The sequence below is a fragment of the Lepidochelys kempii genome, chromosome 8, assembly GCF_965140285.1.
Source record: "Lepidochelys kempii isolate rLepKem1 chromosome 8, rLepKem1.hap1, whole genome shotgun sequence".
Taxonomy (NCBI): Eukaryota; Metazoa; Chordata; order Testudines; family Cheloniidae; genus Lepidochelys; species Lepidochelys kempii.
Window position 1 is genome coordinate 66,000,327 of NC_136387.1, and position 26,769 is coordinate 66,027,095.

The 26,769-nt window shown below is 39.6% G+C and overlaps 1 protein-coding gene across 7 annotated transcripts in view; it reads left to right on the top strand.

Annotated features, from left to right (window-relative positions):
* CAMSAP2 (calmodulin regulated spectrin associated protein family member 2) overlaps positions 1-26,769 on the top strand; it is a 171,284-nt gene that overhangs the window by 89,596 nt on the left and 54,919 nt on the right. For 5 of the 7 annotated variants that reach the window (XM_073356781.1, XM_073356785.1, XM_073356786.1 and 2 more), the window contains exons 4-7: positions 1,344-1,427; positions 16,988-17,020; positions 20,870-21,011; positions 22,576-22,715. In XM_073356781.1, coding sequence (XP_073212882.1) covers positions 1,344-1,427; positions 16,988-17,020; positions 20,870-21,011; positions 22,576-22,715 — 399 coding nt within the window. The remainder of the gene's footprint in view (positions 1-1,343; positions 1,428-16,987; positions 17,021-20,869; positions 21,012-22,575; positions 22,716-26,769) is intronic. The other 2 variants (XM_073356783.1, XM_073356784.1) reach the window with 1 other exon arrangement.

The window sequence follows — 26,769 nt, forward strand, 5'->3', positions numbered from 1 at the left end:
TTGATGATGTGATAAAGTTGTTGATAAATCATTTTGCAGAACCTATAGATGTCCTTGTCTTTCTCTAGTGTAACGAAACTCAGTTTGAAACTGGGGTCTCTGCTGTACCTAAGCATATCTTGAGTATGAGATTTTCAACCTGTTTACTTATTACATAATAAACAAAATGTACAGATATAATAGTAGCCTACTGTAATAAAATGTACCTATCAGCATCCAGCATATTCAGAAACAGATCACACACCATTGCCAGATCTGCTGGTACAGGTGGACCCAGATTTCTGTTTCAGTTTTGTCTGATGTGAAGTAAACATTTCTCATGTTTTCGGTGAGTCCTATGATGATGATAATTTAGAGGCCCCTGAAAAAATATTTTTCCCTTCCATATTGATCATAGCTGGGGCATATCACAGGTTCCTCCTCAGCATGGTTAACTGGAAACCTCAACCCAGCATTCCCTAAATCAGGGATTCCCAAACTTTTTACTAAGGAGCCCCACCAACTGCATTTTGTCTTTTTCTGCAACCCACCCAGGGTCCAAAATTGTGGGAAAGGTCAAAATCATAGGCCAGCATCCTTCTCCTTACCTCACTGAGGGGGCACAGACCAACCACAGCAGCGCCCTCCACCCTGGCATCGCGACCCTAATGCCAGCCCGCTGCAGCAGAGAGACCCGGGGGGGAGGGGGTGTGGAGGAGAAGAGGGAATGGGACAGGGAGGAATGGAAAGTGAGCCTGCCTTACACTCGTGCTGCTGCAGCAGCTCCTGTCCTGTGGGTTTGGGCCCAGCTCCCCTCCCTGGGTGTCGCAATGTGGTGCATGGGATCATAGCACCACTTAGGGTTGGCCTGGTTGCTCCTCTGCCAGGTTGTAATATTCGGAGCACAGAAAGCCAGGCTCAGTCCAGTGGAACAGGAGCCACTACTGCAGGGTGAGTGTGGGTGGGGCAGGCTCATTCTCCAGCACACGCACACGCGCACAAACGCCCTTTGGGGCCTCCCCTCTACACTGGGTCCACAACCCACTGAGAATCTTCCCTTGACTCAGTGGTTGGGGAACAGAGCCCTAACTCTCTCCATAAACATACACTGATTCTAGGACAGAGCACCACCATCTTAGGAGTTTGGGGCAGATGAGGCTGGGGGGAAATGGGGTTGGATAAAGTTACACCCTGAATCTCGAGCCTTGCAGCCAGGTGGTCCAATTTAGTGTCTTTGATTTGGGCCGTAGGTTGGCTTCAACAGACCCTGATCGTACTGACTATCACGTTTCAGTTGTAAACCCAGTCAGAGGACTGCTTCTTTTAAAAACAGAATAGGTCATTTGAAAAATTTGTCTCTTTAGGTAAATGAACATTTGAAAGACATTATGGAACAGGAACAAAAACTAAAGGAGCATCCTAGTGTAGAAACTCCAGGAGGTCAAAAGGTAGGTATACAAGTTTAAATATTTAAATGTGAGGATACTCATATATATGTGAACAAGACTTACTTCTGTATAACATGTAAAGTTACATTGTAAATTCTTTATTAAATCTAGCAGACACTACAGTTGAATCGAGCACTCTAATGGTGCTCAGTACCGAACACCAAATGTTTCTGGGGATTCCTGGTGATCTTAGGAGCATTTTATTTTTTAACAAGACAAACAAGCACATATGAACACTGCTGTAGTCTTGATATGTCTGCTGAGACCAGGGTGTAGAGTATGTTAAAGTAAGAGAGAAGGCTTTTAGTTCAAAATTGCAACAAGCTATGAAAGTTTCACTTCTTCAGTTAAATCATTTTAAAAATGAGTTTTATACTTTGCATTCCCTGTTGTCCTTTTTGCCAAAGCAAAGTTTGACAATGTGGAAAGATCTTTGTGGCAATATATATATATGACACATTAGTCCTAAGAACAGTATATAATAAATACTACGTTAAAAAAAAAAAAGGCTACAAACAGATCTAACTCTTAAAAAGTAACATACGTTTTTAGAAGTTCTTTTTGGCTTAGCTTTTAGATATCACCCTTTTATTACATAGGTTTTTTTGAAAGATTCAAATAGTGTGGAATAGCAAGAAGCATCACTTTGGTTACAGTCCATAATAATAGTTGGTTACTAGCCTAAACATGAATACAGTCAAATACATGGTATTCTATACTTTTTTCTGTCAGGAGTTTTCCCTGATGTTCCTGGCACTGACTCAGTTAAAAAGCATCTTAGTCAAACTCATGATACAAAGGAAGGATTATGTGGGATTCCCGAGTCTGGAAGCTGGTTTGGGAGCTTGCTTCTGAATGACACAATTCACCCTGTGGAGAAATGCTTATTATGGAGGGAAGGATTCTTTCTTATTCCTAGACTTGCTTTGATATTGACGTAAAAGAGGCTAGTATAGATACCATACAACTCCAATCCTACTTTCCTCCCCATTCTCTTTTAATGTAAGGGGTAATTTTCCTTCCCACCCTGTTTTGAAGGAGTCATAAGGATGCCTAGCTGTGTGAATTATTTGGTTTTAAAAAAATTGAAAATGTGCTTTTAAAAATAGTAAAATTAAATTAGTGTTTAGCACAGAAAATTTTCTGGCATATGAGAGAAGGGCTCTTGTTTATTTTTTCATTCAAATAATGTAAGATATGTCAGGTAGAGAAATTCTTTGACATTTTCATGCTTTAAAAGGGTGGTGTTGTTGATGAGGTCAAAAATAATTCTAACTGCCCCTCACTTTTATCAATATCTGCAAATAAGGCGCTATCCCAGGAACAGCTTAAATTTATAGCAATAGCAATAAAACAGTGAAATAATAAAGGATTAATTTCTAACATCTACAAAATACTGATTGAAATTGACATACAGGAATGTATAAGTTTTATGAGCAAATGGATTAAAGATATTAATAGGAAATAGCATAGGAAAAATGGCTGAAAATGTAGTAGAAAGGTCAGTCATCTCGTATTTGTATTACCAATATGGAAAACTGCTTAAGATTCTTAGCAGTGGTATGCACTTAGCTAACTGAAATGCAATATTTTCATAGTAGGAACAGCATGCTGGAGGGAATATGGAGTAAAAGGAACTTTTTATCAACATATAATCATTGTGCCCATATTCATAGCTTCTGGTCCAAAATTAGAGAACAATTATGGCTAATTACTAAAAATAATATAACTTAACAATGATATTAGGCCTCCCTGAAAGAGAGACCTCTTACAACTGAGAGATCTCTTACAACAGTAAAAGTAGCCTGGTAGCATATCTGATCTTGACTTAAATTATTCCCCTGCTTTCTTTGCATAGTGCGCTAGAGCAGGGGTTGGCAACCTTTCAGAAGTGCTGTGCTGCGTCTTCATTTATTCACTCTAATTTAAGGTTTCGCATGCCAGTAATAGATTTTAACGTTTTTAGAAGGTCTCTTTCTATAAGTCTATAATATATAACTAAACTATTGTTGTATGTAAAGTAAATAAGGTTTTCAAAACATTTAAGAAGTTTCATTTAAAATTAAATTAAAATGCAGAGCCCCCCGGACCGGTGGCCAGGACCCGGGCAGTATGAGTTCCACTGAAAGTCAGCTCGCGTGCCACCTTTGGCACGCGTGCCATAGGTTGCCTACCCCTGCTCTAGAGTATGGGATGTCCTTGCCATAGAAAAGCTCACTCATCAGATTGAGTTAAAACAAGCTGAATATTTGTATATATTGTTGTCTTCCATTATAGTCACAAAAAGGAAATTAAATAGCAGGAAGGACTGCATGACTTAAGCTTTCTTGAAATACTGAGGGGGGCCAATGTGGTTGAGATTTTTTAAATAATGAATAGACTAAAAGATGCATAGAAACAGAAATTTGTCTTACCAGGAGAAATATTTGATGTTATTGTTAACTATTTAAAGATACTGTTGTCTGCAGATTTGATCATATAAATGTGCATGGTGGAAATAATATTTTGTATAAAATATTTTATATTTATTTATAAATTTATATTTATTTTATATTTTATTTATTTATTTTATTTATTATTATTATTTACATTGTGATAGCATTCAGGGACCCAATGATGGATCTGGGCCCCATTGTGGTAGGCACTGTAGAAAAAAATAACAAACAGTCACATGCGTCAAAACTCTTTACCAATTGTCATATACTTCATTGGGGAAGGGGAAGGTTTTGTAACTAAAGCCTTGTCTACGCTGGAATTTTAGACACCATTGAACCAGCGCAGGCGTAACATGATTTATTTTGGTATAAATTGTAAGTGTAAATGTAAGTGTAAAAGTGTAAATGCCTTTATGTTAGGTGTTTACATCAGTGCAGGCAAGCTCTATGGCTCCAGCATACTCCTGGATATTTTTTTAACCTTTTAGAGATTGCTGGGGGACACTGCAACACTTGTTGTACTAAAGTGCTATCCTTCACACTTAAAGGCATGAAGAGAAATGACAGTAAAATTATATGGAAAATGAGTTTAAAATATTAATTACATGTTAAAGCCTCAATTTGTTATGAAAAATTAAATCAGCTTCTGGAAAAATAAACCTTGCACCTAAATATGAGAGTTTTAGCACAGATTACACAGATAAATCTACCCACAATACATTGCTTGAACGCTAACATAGATTCACAGAACAAACCTCACAAATTAGATTTTCATAAATGTTTAAATACATGATCTTCCAAATGTGTTGCATGAGACCCATAAATCCGTTTATGGAAGAACTAAAGCTTTTTCACACTTTATAGAAGTGCTTTGGCAATTTTAATCATGAGGTTCAGAGCTTTATAATATTGCTTGTACCTAAAAAGTTTCACATAAAAGCATTTTACAGTGTATTTATATTCACCTGAAGTATTTCCTGAGTTTTATAATGTATAAGAGCCTGCTAGCTTCATTTATGTGTAAATCTGGGCAAAGAATTAAAAAAATTGAACAATTTATTTGAAAAAAAAATGGCATTCAACCAGCTCTATTTATGAGCAGTATCTAAAGGTTATTTTTTTACGTAAAATGCAGAAAGATAAAGTATAGTATATTTTGTACTCATTTGTATCACATTTTACCCAAGTTATCGAAACCCATTGCTTGTTACTTAAATATCGCCACCTCTTGAGCTCTCACTGATCTCCTAGACCAGTGGCCAAGCTGCCACACTTGAGTCTTTGCCATTCATTAGTCCTGTTATATCCCATTTCTACTAGAAACATACTCCTTAAATACAGTGTGTCTCACATACTGTGCTGTGACTATCACTTATTACTAAAGTTAATAGCTCTCACATGTAGACACTGCTGCTGAGATTTTGAAACTCATCACAATCTCAGGTAGAAATTATATTTTCGTCACATGGAACATATTGAACAACTCTACAGAATACTAATGTGTTTTTTTTTAGTTAATTTTTTTAAAATTGTAACTCAAGCCACCCTTTTAATCAAGTTGACTGGAATTTCCATCAGCTTTCTATTAAGGTGCTATGATCAGCTTACCTGTTCAGTATAATGCTGCTACTATCAAATGTCTTTCAGTATTCACACACACACTTCGGTGCAGCATACTGTTTATCTTTTTCCAGGTTCTGACTCGTCATCCCTGTACTCCATTTCTTTTTTCACAGCTCAGTGCCAGTGAGATGTCATTTACAGTATATATCTTTGTTGACCCCCAACATCTAATACTGACAGCTGCGCAACAGACTCAATTATTCTCTTGGGCCACTATCCTACAGCTGCTGACATACAATTGCAGCTGTTACTAGTGACTACTCTGTGTGATGTTACTTTTTTCTGTCATTTTCATTCCCTGCCTGGGAACTAAGTTACTGGTGTCAGTAGACATTGTAATTAGGTCAAACACCCAAGATTGAATTCTGCTGTTGTAATACCCTTTCTAAATAAGCAATGTTCCAAATACTTAAACAAACAAAATAAAAAATAGAAAGAACTCCACATTTACACTGAAGTTAGGCACCTAAATGTAAGTGGCATGATTTTCAGAAATGCTGACCACCCAGACTCTATTGGACTGAGAGCTCAGGATGATCACCATTTTAAAATGAGGCCACTTATTCAGTGACCTTAATTTAAGCACCTAAATTTTGAAAATGTTGGCCTTAGTGTTCATATGCAGTTCTAGCTCTATGCTTACATCTGGAGCCCATCACTACCCTCCTTTCTTGATGCTTCTTATATCCTTCAGCATGTTGCTTCCATTAGGACTTGGAAACCTAACAAAACAGGGGGTTAATATTTCCATTGTACCTCTTCTGCTTCTTTCCATCACCCTTTCCAGACTGAGGCCCTGTGCTGTAATGTGGGTTCTCCATGTGACTGGCATAGTTTGAAGTTCAAAAGTACCTTGTTCTATAGCTTTAAGCATCATTGAAGGTTCTTCCTGTTTGTGTGGGCTGCTACTCCAGCCACATACTGCTGAGACTTCAAATTTCCTGAGGTTTTTTAAGCTGTAGCTCTCAGGGATGGGCATGATCTTGGAAACCTGTTTTTCTCTGGAGTTTGAACTGGAAAAGGAGCAGGGAGCGAGAATGTTTCTATCTCCCCAATAAGCACAAATAGCTAAGCAGGCCTGGGAAGAAAAGAACTTTATAAAGATTTCAAGGACCTGAAGACCTATTTTTCATTTTAGTTTCTGGCCAAACAGAAGCAAGATTGATTATGCTAGAAACAGGCAAAGTTATTCAGTAAACTTTATAATTCTCTTCTATTTCCTACTCCAATAAATTTCATTCCAGCCAGAAACAGAAGAAAACTGAGCATATAACCCTCAAACCCTGCCTGACAGTTTTACTTTAGTTCATTTAGAAATGCTACAATAAATCTTTAGAGAGCAAACAACTAAATTAGTGTTTTGTTGAAAAAAACATTAAAATGATTATTTATTATGAATTACGGTAATAATTTGATTAAGTCTCGATTAGCTAACAGCCCAGACCTAACTTCTGCCTCATTCCCTAATCTAGACAAACCCAACAGTAAGCATAAATTACATATAACTGGGAGTTCTTTGAATGTAATGCCTTTGCAAATCCATGTGCATTTCCCTCATCTTTGGGTTTTATTAGATTTCAGTGAGGCGGGAAGGAACTGGACCCAGTTGGAAGGGGATGTTTTAATAAGAATGGTTGGAATGTTCAGATCCAGGGGTGGTTATGCATGTACCACCTAAAACTTAACCACTTCTAAATGGTTGTGGGATTCTCCAAATACAGAAGCCCAATCTCACACGGTGGCTTTGCAGAGGAAATACATTTAGTACTCCCACTCCTGGTACACAACCTTTCCTCCAGTAAAAAATTATTTCATATTCAGACTAAATGAAATCTGTTTCCTTGCTACAGTTACTTTCCACAGTTTAAAAAGTATGTAGAAAAGACAATGTACTGTACAGCAAAAACTATGTAAAATAACAATGAACTTTCACATATTTAGTCTTTTTTACAATCTTTCAGTGAGTAAACCTTTTATAATAATGCAGCATGTCTAGATCTTTTTAAAAAGTACATAAGCATACAAAATATATACTTCCTTTGGAGTATATTTTCTGCTTCAGGATAAAACATATGAAAATTAGCTTCATCTGCACTTATAAATAACCATTCCTTAAATTTTTTAATTTGCGTAATCAAGTTAATTTACCCTTTGGTAGAACTTGCTCTGTGTATTTGCTATACTACAATAACAATGGTGGTTCTTCGAGTGTTTGCAGACATGTATTCCACTCAGGTGTGTGTGCCCAGTGTGCCAAAGCTGGAGAACTTTTTCTATGTCAGCACAGGTGTGTCCACACTGGTGGCATATCATGGAGGATTGGCCTTCCTTTGCCTGTCTGTTCCTGACTCTCCTCTGATTCAAGAATGCTCAGCTGTAGTGCTTTCTTTGTCAGTATCCTTGGCACCAACGGGACCAGTTTTAGACCCCCTCATTGTTGTCGGCACTGTCTTCTGTGCCTTTTCCAGTGCAGGGTTGAGGTCACCCACCCTTTTGGTACTGAGAAGCGAGTAAGCGCAAGTACTACCTTCCATACCAGTGACAATTGCAGAGCACACTGCTTCTGCAGGAATGGGAATGGCTTCAACTTCAGTGCAGATATCTGCTCTGGTACTGAGTGTAAGGTCCATATCAATGCTTAAAGTACTGAGTGCTTTACCTTTCTCAGTACTGATGAGCTAAACTTCAGATGAGGCGGGATGTTTGCTGACCCCACTGGGGATGGCTATTCTGTTGCCTCTGTTGACAATTTGGAAGATTCCTCAGGGTTGGAGACATCGTCCTCCTCTCTGTTGCCTTCTAGATATCGCTTTTGAAAGACACTGAGACTTCCTGGGGATCACCATTGGTACTGATATTGTGAATGCTTTCATAGTTGAGAGAGGACTTCTTGGCCCAGTTACTACTGGCCATTTATGCCGTACCCTTACCCACAATGGCCTTGTTGGAATCCCTGGGATGTTCCACAGTCAGTTAGGTTCTCATCCATGGTGCAGTCCAGAGCAAGGTCTCCTATTCTGCTGGGAGCCTCTCCTCCTGGAGACAACTTCTTGTTGTAATGGCTGCTAATGAGACGTTAAGACAGGGAGGTATAAATTTACACAAAAGAACAAGGATTTTAAAAGACTGTATGTGTTTGGGAGGAAAATGTATTCTACTTCTTCCTTACAAATGCATGTTGCCAATCAGCAGGCACTTTTATCAAAGTACGACTTTTGTAAATTGGGAAGCAATGACAAAATTAACAGATAAGTTGCCCAGAATCCTGTAGTGAAGAGTTTAAGGCTTTCATTGCAGAGGGCTGTCGAGTGGCAAAAATTACAGTTAGTTTGAGACATGGCTGATGCTTCCTCTAGAGTTATGGCCTCTGCTGTAACAATGAGAAGGACTTCATGGTTGCAGAACGCTGGTATCACTCCTGAGGTCCAACTGACAATTGAGGACCTATCCTTTGATGGTCAATCTTTATTTTCAGAGAAAACTGATGAAACATTACATTCCCTTAAAAACTCAAGGTATGTTGTGTTTGTTGGGGGATTTTACCCCAGTGGTAAAGATCATCGCTTCCCAGAGCAACAACAATAGCAGCAATAACACCCTCAGCAGTTCTTTAGTTCCAATTGTCCTGCTAGACAGCAGGACTTCTCCAGAAAAGGGCATGTGTCTCATAGAAGTAGGTCTTCTGGTCCCAATTTTAACCCATCAGCCTGTCCTTTATCTATTTTGGGCAAGCAGCCTACTCGACACTCTCCCTGAGGTTGGCATTCCAGTTCTCAAGCTTCATACCATTTCCCTTTCGTTTGGAAACTGGCTATCCCTCTTCTACAGGGTTTGGGAGTCAATAACTATGGACAAGTGGGCACTGAGCATTGTGAGACTGGGTTATACCATTCAGTTCCAGTTTGTTCACCCTTCCCACTCAACTACTCTTTCCCTTTTCAGGGACCCTTCTCACTCGTCTCTGCTCCTTCAGCATGTGCAGACTCTTCAGGCTTTGGGGGCCATAGAGGAGTTTTCACTTCAAAATCGGGGAAAGCATTTCTACTAAGGGTACTTCCTGATCCCCAAGTCCAAGGGAGGGATGAGACCTAGCCTCAATCTCTGTGGTCTCAACAAGTACATCAAATACATGAGACTGTGCATGGGTATCCTAGGGACTATTCTCCCACTTTGAATCACAACAGCCAGTTTGCAGCCCTCAATCTTCAGGATGCTTACTTCCATGTGGCGATCTTCCCAAGGCACAGGAGGTTTCTGAGATGTGTAGTGGAGGTCAGCATTATCAGTACACTGTGCTTCCCTTTGGCTTTTCCTCCGCTCCATGGGTATTTACCAAATGCATGTAGTAGCAGCATATCTCAGAAAAAGAGGAATTCTTGTCTGCCCAAACCTGGACAATTGGTTAGTGAGAGGCAAGTCCAAAGAACAAGTCCTCTGTAACACCAATTCACACAATGTCTCTTTGATCATCTGGGTCTTATTTTGAACAAAGGAAAGTTGACATTAATGCTAACTGAACAAACTGATAAATTAGGGCCCTACTAGACTCATAAATTTGAGAGTGTTTCTGCCAAACAAACAGTTTCAAGTAATTTGTCACCTGTATCTGGCACTTCAGTCCTAACCTTCAACTACAGTCTACGTGTGCTTGAAGTTCTACACCATATGGCTGCGTGCACTTATGTAGTCCAGCCTATGAGATTGTGCCTTCATCCTCTTCAAACATGGTTGAAGTTGGTTTATTGCCCGAGTTGTCAGTTGTTGGACAAGCTTGTCCAAGTGCTTTCAGTGATCCTGGATTTCTTACAGTGGTGGACAGTTCTGAGCAATGTATGTTAGGGTATTCCCTTCAGTTGTTTTCCAACAACAGGATTTTAGTCACCAGTGCCTCCTCAATAGGTTGGGGAGTTCATCTAGAAACATTGAAAATTCAGGGCTTTTGGTTGAAAAGGAGACTTCCTTTCATATCAACATCCTGGAGCTTCAATCCATTTACAATGCCTGCCCAGCCTTTCAGAATCACATTGGGGTGCAGCAGTTCATATACTCACCAACAACGACACCGCAATGTATTATGAGCTTAGGATGCAATAAATTTTGGCAGTTCTGCATCAAGGAAAGCCGCTCATTTACTTGGGGTCCAGAATCACTACTCCAATCATCTCAGCAGGAATTTCTCCCAGAATCACAAGTGGTGTTAAGCAAGTGCTACTCAATAATAGAAAACTGTCCACAAGAGCTACCTATTCAACCAAGTGGAAGTGGCTTTTGATGTGATTGCTAGCCCGGGGATTCGACCAAGGCTAACCTGCATTTGGAACATTTTGAAGTATCTGCTACACCTTCAGTCCTCTGATCTGTCTCTCAGCTCCTTTACAGTCCAGTAACAGGTGATCTTGGCATTTCATCCTTTGATCCAAATGAAGTCAATTTTCTCTAATATCATGGTAGCAAGATTTCTAGGAGGAGTCATTAGTCTCCACCCACCAGTGAAAGAGCCGGTTCCCTTGTGAGACCTTAATACTGTGTACTGTGTTAACTGCTCTTATCGGGCCTTCACTTGAGTCCCTAGCAACCTGTTCTCTGTCCCCCTGTGCCAGAAGACAACCTTACTCTCCTTGCAGATGTTACAGCAAGAAGAAAGTGAACTGCAGGCCATAATGACATATGCAGTTTTTCAAAGACAAAGTGGCCCTATGGCCACATTCAAAATTTTTGTTGGAAGTGGTTTCCCAATTTCACCTTAACCAAGTAATATTTTTGCTATTCTTTCCTAAACCACACTCAAATACATATGAACAGCAACTTCATTCATTGGATGTGAGACAATGCTTGGCATTTTACCTAGAGAGGACTACACTTTTTCATTCATCACCTCATTTTTTATCTCCTATGCAGATCAAAGGAAGGGTCAGGCAGACTCTAGGCAGATTTCCAGGTGGATAACTTCCTGCATTACAATAGCATATAAAGTAGCTGTTCCTCAGACCATGCTTCCTCAGAGATTATGGACTTATTTGATGAGGGCACAACCAAGATCGATAGCATTCTTAATTGCTGTTTTAGATTCATAGATTGATAGATATTAAGGTCAGAAGGGACCATTATGATCATCTAGTCCGACCTCCTGCACAACGCAGGTCACAGAATCTCACCCACCCACTCCTGCGAAAAACTTCTCACCTATGTCTGAGCTATTGAAGTCCTCAAATCATGGTTTAAAGACTTCAAGGAGCAGAGAATCCTCCAGCAAGTGACCCCGTGCCCCATGCTACAGAGGAAGGCGAAAAACTTCCAGGGCCTCTTCCAATCTGCCCTGGAGGAAAATTCCTTCCTGACCCCCAATATGGCAATCAGCTAAACTCTGAGCATATGGGCAAGATTCACCAGCCAGATACCCAGGAAAGAATTCTTTGTAGTAACTCAGATCCCACCCCATCTAACTCCCATCACAGGCCACTGGGCCTATTTACCATGAATATTTAAAGATCAATTAATTGCCAAAATCATGTTATCCCATCATACCATCTCCACCATAAATGTATCGAGTCTAATCTTAAAGACAGATAGGTCTTTTACCCCCACTGCTTCCGTTGGAAGGCTATTCCAAAACTTCACTCCTCTGATGGTTAGAAACCTTCGTCTAATTTCAAGTCTAAACTTCCCAATGACCAGTTTATATCCATTTGTTCTTGTGTCCACATTGGTATTGAGCTTCAATAATTCCTCTCCCTCTCTGGTATTTATCTCTCTGATATATTTATAGAGAGCAATCATATCTCCTTCTTTTGGTTTGGCTAAACAAGCCAAGCTTCTTGAGTCTCCTTTCATAAGACAGGTTTTCCATTCCTCGGATCATCCTAGTAGCCCTTCTCTGTATCTGTTCCAGTTTGAATTCATCCTTCTTAAACATGGGAGACCAGAACTGCACACAGTATTCCAGGTGAGGTCTCACCAGTGCCTTGTATAATGGTACTAAAACCTTCTTATCTCTACTGGAAATACCTCTCCTAATGCATCCCAAGACCGCATTAGCTTTTTTCACGGCCATATCACATTGGCGGCTCATAGTCATCCTATGATCAACCAATACTCCAAGGTCCTTTTCCTCCTCCGTTACTTCTAATTGATGCGTCCCTAGCTTATAACTAAAATTCTTGTTATTAATCCCTAAATGCATAACCTTACACTTCTCACTATTAAATTTCATCCTATTACTATTACTCCAGTTTACAGGGTCATCCAAATCTTCCTGTATGATATCCCGGTCTCTCTCTAAATTGGCAATACCTCCCAGCTTTGTATCATCCGCAGACTTTATTAGCACACTCCCACTTTTTGTGCCAAGGTCAGTAATAAAAAGATTAAATAAGATTGGTCCCAAAATTGGTCCCTGAGGAACTCCACTGATAACCTCCCTCCAGCCTGACAGTTCACCTTTCAATAGGACCCACTGTAGTCTCCCTGTTAACCAATTCCTTTTCCACCTTTTAATTTTCATATTGATCCCCAACTTTTCCAATTTAACTAATAATTCCCCATGTGGCACTGTACCAAATGCCTTACTGAAATCTAAGTAAATTAGATCCATTGTGTTTCCTTTGTCTAAAAAATCTGTTACTTTCTCAAAGAAGGAGATCAGGTTGGTTTGGCACGATCTACCTTTTGTAAAACCATGTTGTATTTTGTCCCATTTACCATTGACTTCAATGTCCTTAACTACTTTCTCCTTCAAAAATTTTTCCCAAGACCTTGCATACTACAGATGTCAAACTAACAGGCTTGTAGTTACCTGGATCACTTTTTTTCCTTCTTAAAAATAGGAACTATGTTAGCAATTCTCCAATCATATGGTAGAACCCCTGAGTTTACAGACTCATTAAAAATTCTTGCTAATGGGCTTGCAATTTCATGTGCCAATTGCTTTAATGTTCTTTGATGAAGATTATCTGGGCCCCCCGATTTAGTCCCATTAAGCTGTTTGAGTTTTGCTTCTACCTCAGATATGGTAATATCTTCCTCCATATCCTCATTCCCATTTGTCATGCTACCATTATCCCTAAGATCCTCTTTAGCCTTATTAAAGACTGAAGCATAGTATTTGTTTAGATATTGGGCCATGCCTAGATTATCCTTGACCTCCACTCCATCCTCAGTGTTTAGCGGTCCCACTTCTTCTTTTTTTTGTTTTCTTCTTATTTATGTGGCTATAGAACCTTTTACTATTGGTTTTAATTCCCTTTGCAAGGTCCAACTCTACTTGACTTTTAGCCTGTCTTACTTTATCCCTACATGTTCTGACCTCAATAAAGTAGCTTTCCTTGCTGATCCCTCACATCTTCCACTCCCTGTATGCTTTCTGCTTTTTCTTAATCACCTCTCTGAGATGCTTGCTCATCCAGCTTGGTCTACAACTCCTGCCTATGAATTTTTTCCCCTTTCTTGGGATGCAGGCTTCCGATAGCTTCTGCAGCTTTGATTTAAAGTAATCCCAGGCCTCCTCTGCCTTTAGATCCATAAATTCTTCAGTCCAATCCACTTCCCTAACTGATTTCCATAATTTTTGAAAGTCAGCCCTTTTGAAATCAAAAACCCTTGTTGCAGATTTATTTTTGTTAATCCTTCCGTTCAGTTTGAACTGAATTAGCTCATGATCACTTGAACCAAGATTGTCCCCTACAACCATTTCTTCTATGAGGTCCTCACTACTCACTAAAACCAAATCTAAAATGGCATCCCCTCTAGTCAGTTCAGCAACTACTTGATGAAGGAATCCATCAGCTGTCACATCTAGGAAAATCTGAGCCTTATTATTATTACTAGCACTAGTCCTCCAGTCTATATCTGGGAAATTAAAGTCTCCCATGATCATGCAGTTTCCATTAGTATTTACTTCATTAAAAACATTAAAGAGGGCTCTATCCATATCCAAATTAGATCCCGGCGGTCTATAGCACACCCCAAGCACTATCCCAGGGGAGGCTCTAGTAGTTTTCTTCCCCAGTGTAATTTTTGCCCGGATGGACTCTGTCTTATCTATTCCATCGCTTCTTATTTCTTTACATTCTACCACATCATTGATATACAGTGCTACTCCTCCACCTTTACCTTTATTTCTGTCTCTCCTAAACAGCACATACCCTTCAATACCCGTAGTTCAGTCATGACGACTATTCCACCATCTTTCTGTTATCCCTATTATATCTGGTTTCACTTCCTGCACCAGTAGCTCTAGTTCCTCCATTTTGTTACCTCGGCTCCTCACACTGGTGTACAAACATCTTAATTTTTGCAGTTTGGCCTCGCTCACATTCTGTACCCTTTTTGGCACGGTCATTCTACAGCCAGTATAACCTATTAGACTGGTATCCACACTGCCCTTCGTCCTTATATACATTCTCCTACCCACGGCTGTATCCTTTCTTACTGTGTTTTCTTCCCTCTCAATGCTAAAATCCGGCGTGGAGATTACCTGGACATCTCCCAACCATCTTCCCCAAATCCCTAGTTTAAAGCTCTCTTAATCCGTTGTGCTAGCCTCCATCCTAGAAGTCTATTTCCTTTCCTACTCAGATGAAGTCCATCCCGAGAGAACTGTCCTCTTTCCATGAATGCCTCCCAGTGGCCATACATCCCAAAGCCCTCCTTATAGCACCACTGCCTAAGCCATCTGTTGATAGTCATAATCTTGTCACACCTTTGTTGCCCTTCTCTAGGAACAGGCATAATCCCACTAAAGATCACCTGAGTCTCGATTTCCTTAAGCATCTTCCCCAGCCTAGCATAGTCTTCCTTCATACGTTCCAGTGAGAATCTAGCTGTATCTATCATGTTGATATTGGACATTGGCAGGGCTGCTGCCCAATCTTCTTTATATATTTTTATCAAGCACTATGCTGTTAGCACTGTGTCTAGGTCACATGCAAACTTTGGAAAGGCAGTTTTGCAGTTGTTGAAGTAGACTCCATGTCCCACCACCTTAAAGTACTGCTTGTGAATTAACTGAATGGAATACCCATCTATAACCACTCAATGGAAAAATTATTACTTGTACTGATAGATAAGATAATAGATAAGCTATTACCAGCAGGAGAGTGGGGTGAGGGGAGGTATTTTTTCATGCTTTGTGTGTATAAAAAGATCTTCTACACTTTCCACATTATGCATCCGATGAAGTGAGCTGTAGCTCACGAAAGCTTATGCTCAAATAAATTGGTTAGTCTCTAAGGTGCCACAAGTACTCCTTTTCTTTTTACTTGTACTGTAACTGTTGTCCTTCTAGATGCGGGTGGAGACATGTATTCCACAACCCAACCTCCAGCCCCTCTGCATCGGAGTGTCTTGTCTTGACATTTGGAGCAAAGGAACTGAGAGAGTTTGGGGCAGCACTGCCCTTAAATAGCCAGGGAAGGGGTTAAGGGCCAGAGGGCATAAGCGCCCTCCCTGCCGGTACTATTAGGAAAAGTTTCCAGTGTTGATACACTGGGTGCTCACGCATCTGAGTGGAATACACATCTGCACCCACATCTCAAAAAAATAGTTACAGTACAGGTAGGTAACTGGTTTTTTGTAATAAATATTTTTCTGAAACCTATAAGCACAATTAAAGACTAATCTAAAACCCTTTGAACTTAATGAAATAATTTCAATTGGTTTTTTTTAATGAGTTTGGGATTAAGCATTTAGAATGAGTTTCTCTGATTCTTTGCAAATCTAATCATTTGGTCTCTCTTTTTTATCATATATATTTTATAGACTATTTGATTATGATTAAATCCACCAATTCTGATTTTTTCACCCCTTCCCTAGAAGTAACTGAAAGAAAACTACACACATGAAAACTAGGTTGTACATTCAGGTCATTGCCCATCATGTAGCTGATGCTAATGTGACTTGTATTTGTAAATACATGATTGCCCGCACCCTTCATTTTTCTGAAGATTGTCATAGGACTGTATTTACAAAATATTTTTAAACTTGTATGAAACATTACTGACTGGCATTGGAATTAACTTTTATAAACCTCATTGGAATTTGTAATATTACAAGCATGTTTAGACCTGTTATTATACATTGCGTTACCTTTTTTGCTTGCTTGCATATTCTATGTTCTGAGTCACTTCATTTTGATCATAGTCTCAGATGAATTCCTCAGTTGGCAAAATTGATTGCATATCCTGGGTGCAATTAGATATGTGAGGACATCAAATAAAATAATAGTGATTTAAAAACCTGTGTCTTTTTAGTATGGGAAAATTATTCTGTTGATCGACAGAGACTGAAAACTATCATTTCCATTATTAGTTTTACTATTAAAGAATTTCATTTTATTCTGTACGAAGGTTACAGTGCCAATAGCATTTATTATGAAATTATAATACGCTATTGTACAAAACTGAGAGAAGTTTAAAGCAAAATTGCTATGTAAGGATAAACTATAAAATCTGATTTAAAAATTTTTTTTGCTTTTGTTTTTTCTTTTTTCTACTGCTTCCTCTGAAGTCTCCTACCAAATGGTTTTGGAAACTGGTTCCTGTAAGTTTGCCTGACTGCTTCACCTTTGATCTAATAGCTTAAAATGAGAATCGTTTTGTCCATGTCATGCTGGTGTACTCAATTCATTTAATTTATCTCGGCTAGATTAGATTATAGTATAGTAGATCGCTGTCCATAGGGTTCACATAGTTTAGAATCCAGTCGTTCAAGGTAATCTGGAGAAAATTAAAATTTAAGGTATGATATTGGATCAAAAGTTGCTTTAAGAACAGTTGACATGCATCTGTAGTGGTTATGATATTTTACTTTTTATAGTGAAGCGTGTTGTCTTCTCTTACCTCACCTCAGTATATAAAATACCCTCTCTGTACTCTCTCTGGTAAGGTTCTTTGCTTGGTTCATATGCAAACTCCTATTCAGTGTGAATCAGAGCTGCTTGTGTACTTTCTTAAGAAAGTTGATCCACAGAAGCCAACCTTTGTGGCACTTGAAGTTTTTAGACACTTATTGAAAAGTGTGTATCACACATACACCATTTATCCTAGTTTCTCTCTTTTCAATTAGTGATGAGTATTGAGGGGAGCAAAACATTGGCTGTCCCCCTATTGTTAAAATTATAAAAGCATAATAATGTAACTCTGTGCTTAATTAATAACATATTGTAATTTGCACTAAAATTGTATGTAGTTTAATTAACATATCCCCTGCTACACTTCAACAATAAAGATAATATGCTCTTTTCTCTGTCATCAGTAAATCCATACTATAGATATGGAGCTGCTTTGAGATTTACTGTAGTCTGTAGATGTTCAAGTAAAGGCTGTATTGCATTTTGTTCTGTTTTCCAAAAATGTACTTTTGATTTTTCAATCAAATCACACATGTAGCACTTGTGCAGGCCCTCAGCTAGTTTTGTTTTAACTAATAAGAGATGGTTCATATATATTGCAAAGAGAGAAAAATAAGCTTAGGCAACTGCTTACTGTAAATGAAGTTTGGCCATTGCCTAAAGAACAGCATTAAAAAACAATTTGTAATAGCGATTACAGCTGTTCTATTCCTAGCTGATTGAACCCAATTTCATAAGAGTCTGAGTATAAAAGTAATTCCTCTGCAGTGTTGTCTTTTTTCCCCTCTGCATTTCAATCTATGTATATTTAAAGAGAATATTCAGTTCTGGACTATGTAGTACCATTTAAATGTTCTTATTTCAGGAATGAAAGGACAACAATCTAACTAACATAGGGGAGAGGAGTAAAGCCACAAGTGGGCTGTGTATGGTCATTACAGACCTACGAAAATAAAGTACATTTCTCATCATAATCTGACATACAGTATTTCCATTAAACCAGAAAGTTTGTGAAGAGCTGTTTCAGAATAAAACAGCTTTTGTTATTGCTGTTTTTGTATGAGGTATTTGTTTACCGATAGTTCCCCACCAGTATATTAGAAATATCATATATATTTACAGTGCAGTTATTAAAAGCAGTGCTGTACCAATCTTTCGATAAATATGGTACTAGCATGTTGAGGTGTTATATTTTGTTATGACCATGTTTATCATCACACTTTCTAAATGATTAAAAGAGATTTTCTTCCAAATTAAAAGTAAAAAATAGTCACTGGTGGCTATACAGTAACTTGAAGTAGCATAACATATGTTGCCTTCTTTATCAAATGCTGAGTAAATTCCTATTAAAACATGATACAAAATATACCTTGAGCAACCTAGTCGATTTGACTATATTTTAACTTTATTTTTTCCTCAAGTTGGATATTTCTACTCTCTCAAACAACCATCTTCTTCCAGGTCTACCTTAAAGGTTTGACATACTGTAGTTCCCAAGAGAAGTCTGTAGACAATGTTCCTAAGGCAGCCTGAATCATCATTTAAATGACAGGAAGCTTTCTCCCAGAAAGTCATTGTGTGGTGGCATATTGTGAGATGCTGCTAAGCTAGCCATCGTACTCTATATTTAAAACAACTTTAAAATGTTCTTTAAACAAAATTGAGAGACTGTTCTTAAAACCATATATTAAATTTTTGAGAGAAATTTTTAATTATGATTTTTGAGCCAATCTGTATATTATGTGTTACCATATCTTCTCTGCTATTGTTGTCGAATAATAAAATAAAATGTAAGTAAAACATTTCTCCTCACACTTCATTTCTAAACCATTTCCATGGAGGAAAAGCATAATTCTATATTTGTGACAGTATTGTGATTTCCATGACAATAGATTAGATTGTCACGAGTAAAGAATTGCAATTTGGCTGGGGAGGAAAAAGCTCTGACAGTATGAAAAATGTCTTGCTTAAATATAGGTAATTTAAAGTGTTACTAACATATGCAAATCAAATATTAATAATACATGAAAGATTAACACATTTTGTTAAGCATTTTCAGATGTCTATCATAGCAAGGGGACACTGTCTTCTGCCATTTGTATCTTCATACAACATACTTCATGCAATAGTGTCACCATATTTCAAGCTTGAAGTAAAGCTTTAAATCTTACTCTTTAAATATTAAAATATTAACTGGTTAAAAGTTATCTGGGCCATTCTGGTGTGCTATAAGAAAGACTTGTCTTCAGTTCACAGTACTGGTGTCTCTCCACAAGGTAATATAGTCTGGGAGTTCTACATTTCTCAAGCCACCATTTTGGCCAATTTAAGAGAGACACTGAGATGCACTGAATGGAATCCCATCCAGTTCTCACCAAAAGTATAATTTTCAGGGTTACAGTGAGTGAATTCTCAGAACCTCAAAAGAGAGCCCTCTGAATCCATCTAAATATATACATAACTTAAACATAAAATTAGTTAGCTCAGGGATATTCTTGACATCATAATTAGCATCATAATTAGCACTGAGGTATTAAGACAGATTGTAAACTTTCTGTAGTATTTGAAAATTAAAAGGTCAGTTACACAATAAGTCATATCAACAAGTTAGGAAATACGTCATCGTATATGTCCTTTTTTTTTTCCCCTCCCAATATGGCACTCCAGGGGATGTGAGAAGAGACATTAAGAATGACCAATATGAAATTAGAGCAAAAAAAAAGTTTCTTTTCAAAATGTTTTCCTTTTGTAAAATTCTTTTACCCTGGTAATCTTGACCATGAATCCTTTTCTAAATGCCCTGTTGTCTGTATGACACAGAGTAATAATGAAAATGGAGCTGATCAAATCCAGATTTCTCTACTTTTGAATTTGGCGTCAGGTCTGTTATAACTGAAGCACGTATTGGCCCAGATCCTCATGTGGCGCATATTGACTTAGCTCAGCTCACTTTCAAAGAGCAATGCAGAGTTACACGAGCTGAGGATTTGGCCCATTATGTTAGACAAATAAGTAATTTTTAAATGCTCATGAAACTGAATGCCACTATTTGTAAGTTATTCTCCTAATAGTGATAAATGAATTGTCTGATTTCAGAGTGAATTAGAATATTGTATAAAGAAAAGGAGTACTTGTGGCACCTTAGAGACTAACAAATTTATTTGCATGCTCAAATAAATTTGTTAGTCTCTAAGGTGCCACAAGTACTCCCTTTCTTTTTGCGGATACAGACTAACACGGCTTTCTACTCTGAAACCAGAATATTGTATGTATTTGATCAAACTTTGACAGCACAGTAGTTTTGAATGAAAGTTGCAATATTATCATATGGACTTATTTCCTTTTAAATCGATTTACATTTTGCCTATTTGTTTAGCATAAATATTAATCTACAGAAAGTAACCTCTGACAAAATGGTGACTGACTTGATATTACTTAATGCCTTTTCACTAATGGAACACAGAATCTACAGTACAAATCTGTTTTCACATATGTTTCTGAGCATATGTCTATTTTAATCTCCTCTTTCTACATGGTAGACTCGTTACAGGAAGGAGCAAACACTGCTTAAGCAGCTGCCTTGCATTCCACTGGTCGAAAATCTGCTGAAGGATGGTACAGATGGTTGTGCTTTAGCTGCTCTGATCCACTTCTACTGTCCTGATATTGTCAAACTGGAGGGTGAGTGTGTATGTTAGAGGACTCTCTGCCATTCAAAAGATGGTGATGCAAGTTAAATGGCTTTTTCTTCAGTGTACATTAAAATGGTGGCATTGAATAGCATAAATACATAAGAGGTAAAATTTGAGTTTCTTAAAAGCTCTCACTTGCATAAAATTTCATTTTTTAAAGAGAGAGCACCACTTACCAGGGTATCTCCCAATATTATGTTTACCATTACTATCTATAAATCACCAAGCAAATATAAGTTTGTAAAGATAATTCAATAAGGAACTGTCTTGGTAGATTCCTCACTCTTGAGAGCACATCCTTCAGTGACTAAAGTGTCTTGGCATCCAGCCTTCCTTGGTCATTCTCTGGCCTTCTGTTCTCCCCATGAAAGCTTCAGCCTTGTTGGGATCATGCACATGGATCTCAGGGTTGCTCAGATATGAAGTGTGAAATCCCTATGCAAAACTATTCCACAGAATGCCTCCAGTAGCACAGGCCCCCAGATTTAAGAAAGCAAAATTCCAGTTGCTCTTGGGCTTATGAGATGAAAAAAGTTGGCTTTCAAGTTATGTAAGTGTCAAATCCAGGCATGTGCTGTTACTGTCTAGTGTGTCTGATCAGAGAAGGGTTGAAACCAGGGCTGCCATGGATGTTGACTCCTTGGATCTTTGCTTCCAGTGCTAACACCTTGCCCTCTTACTGTTTGAGAACAGACAGAGATTCAGAATTTCAGAATTCAGAATAGGCCTGGAGTTGGAATCTCATGTATGCTTTCCCACAGATTCCTCCACTCTCTGTTTTTCAGAACAGTGAAGCAAGACAGGGATCATGTTATCCTTGAATCCCTAGCTTAATATCACCAGTTTTATTGTTTGGATCTCCTCACCGTAATATCCCATTTACTTTTTTAAAATATGCATGTAAAGTTTCCCCTTTTGTCTCTAAAATAAAGTCAGAGGTGATCAGGTACTACTGTGAGAACCATGGAAAACATTAAAAATATAACGTTTTTATTGAGGCTTACTCTATCTAACAGTATTATTCTTGACACTTACTAGATTTGAATGTTCATATGTGAAGCACAAGATCAATTCCATTTCACTTACTACTAGTATCTGAGCATTTAAAACCTAGTTGCAAGAGGGATACTGTAATCAGTGAAATATATTTAAGTTATACAGTAATGTTTGTGATGGTCTCAAAATAATAAATGGGTCAAGAGTTAGATTATAATTTATTTTCATCAAGGGTCATTAAAAATCATAATTTATAATTACCATTTACAAAAAAAGCCCAATCATAGTGTGTTTTAGAAAGTATTCAAGATGTTAATCTACTTTGATAGAATAAAAACAAACCTATAAAAATGCAATGGAATAAAATGTAAGATGACATAACTCAAGATTCTGAAATTAAAATCTAATTCAAAACTGGATTTTTAAAAAATTCCTTTTGAGAAAATATTTTCATTTTTTAATCTGCCTCCAAAATGCTTGGCACTTATTATATGTAAGGCTTTTATTTTCAGATCTGTAGCTATGCCTAACCTTTTCCGTTTCCGCTTTCATTTTAGATATTTGTTTGAAAGAGACCATGTCATTAGCTGATAGCCTATATAATCTACAGCTCATCCAAGAATTTTGTCAGGAATATTTGAACCAGTGTTGCCATTTCGCTCTTGAAGATATGCTCTATGCTGCTGCTTCAGTAAAGGTAAAAAAAAAAAAAAAAGTGTTTTTTTTGAACATGTGATTTCTTCTGATCTGCTTTAGTAATGCTATTTTAACTGCTTTTAGGTCTATTGCTATATGGTTCAGCGAAAAAGGATACTGCATTTGTTGGAACACAGTGATTAAATTATAATGTGAATATAAAATGCATGTTTGAGCTGCACTTATCACCTCATTTTTGATGGTTATTATTAAACTTGAAATGTAAATATATTTTTAAAAGGAGAACACGTAAAACTTTAGTTTTTGGGCAGACTGTCATAACTTTGTTCTCTCTTAATTAAAAACACACAATCTGCAATATTTCTTTAAAAATGTAATTGAGAGTTATGATGGCTGTGACTTCCTAAGTTTTTCAAACCATAGTGTAATTTAAAGTTATAGTTTCTAGAATAACTAACTCATCTACCCTTGTCCATCTGTACAGAAATATAAAATATATACAGTGTTAAATTCTGTGTTTTACATGTGTATGTGCTATATTTATTTGATACGCTATGGTTGCTCTGCAAACCATAACTTTGAATTTCCTGAATTAATTAAAGTTAAATATAACACTTATGCATATAATATGTAGTTGTGTGCATTTCATTTCCTTACCTTAAAACCGAAAACTGTACTGAATTTCACAGTATGTATGTTCATTATAACATATGCTATGAGATTCAAATAAGTGTTTGAGTCTTTTCACAGGTATACAGAATTCTATGTATTAGTGCAATTACTGTGTGTGTTGTCATCTGAATCATAGAATATCAGGGTTGGAAGGGACCTCAGGAGGTCATCTAGTCCAACCCCCTGCTCAAAGCAGGACCAATCTCCAACTAAATCATCCCAGCCAGGTCTTTGTCAAGCCTGACCTTAAAACTTCTAAGGAAGGAGATTCCACCACCTCCCTAGGTAACGCATTCCAGTGTTTCACCACCCTCCTAGTGAAAAAGTTTTTCCTAATATCCAACCTAAACCTCCCCCACTGCAACTTGAGACCATTACTCCTCGTTTTGTCATCTGCTATCACTGAGAACAGTCTAGATCCATCCTCTTTGGAACCCCCTTTCAGGTAGTTGAAAGCAGCTATCAAATCTCCCCTCATTCTTCTCTTCCGCAGACTAAACAATCCCAGTTCCCTTAGCCTCTCCTCATAAGTCATGTGTTCCAGTCCCCTAATCATTTTTGTTGCCCTCCACTGGACGTTTTCCAATTTTTCCACATCCTTCTTGTAGTGTGTGGCCCAAAACTAGACACAGTACTCCAGATGAGGCCTCACCAATGTCGAATAGAGGGGAACGATCACGTCCCTCGATCTGCTGGCAATGCCCCTATTTATACATCACAAAATGCCATTGGCCTTCTTGGCAACAACGGCACACTGTTGACCCATATCCATATTCTCATCCACTGTAACCCCAGGTCCTTTTCTGCAGAACTGCTGCCTAGTCATTTGGTCCCTAGTCTGTAGCAGTGCATGGGATTCTTCCGTCCTAAGTGCAGGACTCTGCACTTGTCCTTGTTGAACCTCATCAGATTTCTTTTGGCCCAATCCTCTAATTTGTCTAGGTCCCTCTGTATCCTATCCCTACCCTCCAGCGTATCTACCTCTCCTCCCAGTTTAGTGTCATCTGCAAACTTTCTGAGGGTGCAATCCACACCATCCTCCAGATCATTAATGAAGATATTGAACAAAACCGGCCCAATAACTGCATTTAGGGCTCATTTCTGCTAATTGTTGAGAACCTTCAACGCCCACTGACTTCACCCAGATGAAGATGTTTAGCAGTTCACAGGAGCACTTAGCATCTTCCAGATTTGAGCTGTTGCTGTCTACTTCAGGCCTCATCTGCACACACACACATTGTAGTTAACGTGAGGCAGTGCCTTCCCCATGGCCCCAATTGTGGATGCACTGATATTGGCATAAATATGCTTTTAATAGGTTTGGCTTGTTCCATTAGAGGAAAGGGAATAAACTATACAGCTATAAAGCACCTTTGTACCAATATACCTGTGTTCACACTAGGAGTCGTACTGACATAACTGTAATGCTAAAACATCACATCCCTAGTCAACATAGTTATACTAGCACAAAATCTGTGACTGGACCAGGCCTTAGTCCAGAGGTGGGCAAACTACGGCCCGTGGGCCACATCTGACCCGCAGGACTGTCCTGCCTGGCCCCTGAGCTCCCGGCTGAGGAGGCTAGCCCCCAGCCCCTCCCCCGCTGTCCCCACGCCCCCAGCACTCTGGCCCACTGCTTCTGCCTGGCAGTGCGGGCTGGGTCTGGCGGGGCTGCGAGCTCCTGCTGCTCTGTGCAGCGTGGTAAGGGGGCAGGGGTTGGATAAGGGGCAAGGGGTCCCGGGGGGGAAGTCAGGACAGGGAGCAGGGGGCGGTTGGATAGGGGGTGGGGTCCCAGGGGGCAGTTGGGGCGGGGGGTCCCAGGAGGGGGTGGTCAGGGGACATGGAGCAGGGGGGTTGGATGGATTGAGGATTTTGGGGGTGGTGGTCAGGGGACAGGGAGCAGCGGCAGTTGGATTGGCGTGGGAGTCCGGGGGGGGCTGTCAGGGGGCAGGGGTGTGGACAGGGGACAGGGCAGTCAGGGGGCAGGGAGCAGGGAGGGTAGGATAGGAGGTAGGATCCTAGGGGGTGGTTAGGGGCAGGGGTCCTAGGAGGGGGCGGTCAGGGGACACGGAGCAGGGGGGGTTGGATGGGTTGGTGGTTTTGATGGGGGCAGTCAGGGGGCAGGAAGTGGGAGGGGGCGGATAGGGCGGGGGCCAGGCTGTTTTGGAGAGGCACAGCCTTCCCTACCTGGCCCTCCATACAGTTTCGCAACCCCGATGTGGCCCTCGGGCCAAAAAGTTTGCCCACCCCTGCCTTAGTCACTAAGGGCTTGTTTACATACAGCATTACACCAGTTTAACTTAAGGTGTGATTTTAAACCTTTTCAGTTAAGCCAGTGCAAAAGGCTGTGTGGACACTCTTATTTTGGTTTAAACCCAGGCTTATTTCAGTTTAACTAAGGGTATGTCTACACTACGAAATTAGGTCAAATTTATAGAAGTTGATTTTTTAGAAAACGATTTTATACAGGCAATTGTGTGTGTCCCCACTAAGCGCATTAAGTCGGCAGAGTGCGTCCACAGTACCGAGGCTAGTGTCGACTTTCGGAGCGTTGCACTTTAGGTAGCTATCCCACAGTTCCTGCAGTCTCCACCGCTCATTGGAATCCTGGGTTGAGCTCCAAATGCCTGATGGGGCAAAAACATTGTCGTGGGTGGTTTTGGGTACATGTCGTCAGTCGCCCCTCCCTCCGTGAAAGCAACAGCAGACAATCATTTTGTGCCTTTTTTCTTGCGGGTGCCATACTGCTTTCAGCAGACGGTGCAGTAGGACTGCAAACCATCCTCATAGAACGACTGCTTCCACTGCCACTCTGCTCTCCTGGTCGTCTCATAGGTCCTCTATATGACCGTCATCATCTGCCGCTTCTGCTGCAACTGTGCTTGGCTGCTCTTGTCTCATCATACCATGGCAAGCGTGCAACCCGCTCAGCTGTTGTGTCCTGGCAGCAGACGGTGCAGTAGGTCTGCAAAATTGGTCATCCAACCACCACTTCCCCTGCAACTCTGCTCTCCTGCAGATGCCATACCATGGCAAGCATGGAGCCTGCTCAGATCACCGCGGCAGTTATGAGCTTTGTAAACACCTCACGCATTATCATGCAGTATATGCAGAACCAGAACCTGCAAAAGCAGGCGAGGAGGCAACGGCAGCGTGGTAACTAGAGTGATGAGGACATGAACATGGACACAGACTTCTTTCAAAGCACGGGCTTTGGCAATTTGGCCATCCTGGTAGCAATGGGGCAGGCTAATGCCATGGAACACCAATTCTGGGCCCAGAAAACCAGCACAGACTGGTGGGACCGCATAGTGTTGCAGGTCTGGGATGATTCTCAGTGGCTGCGAAACTTTCGCATGCGTAAGGGCACTTTCATGGAACTTTGTCACTTGCTTTCCCCTGCCCTGAAGCGCAAGAATACC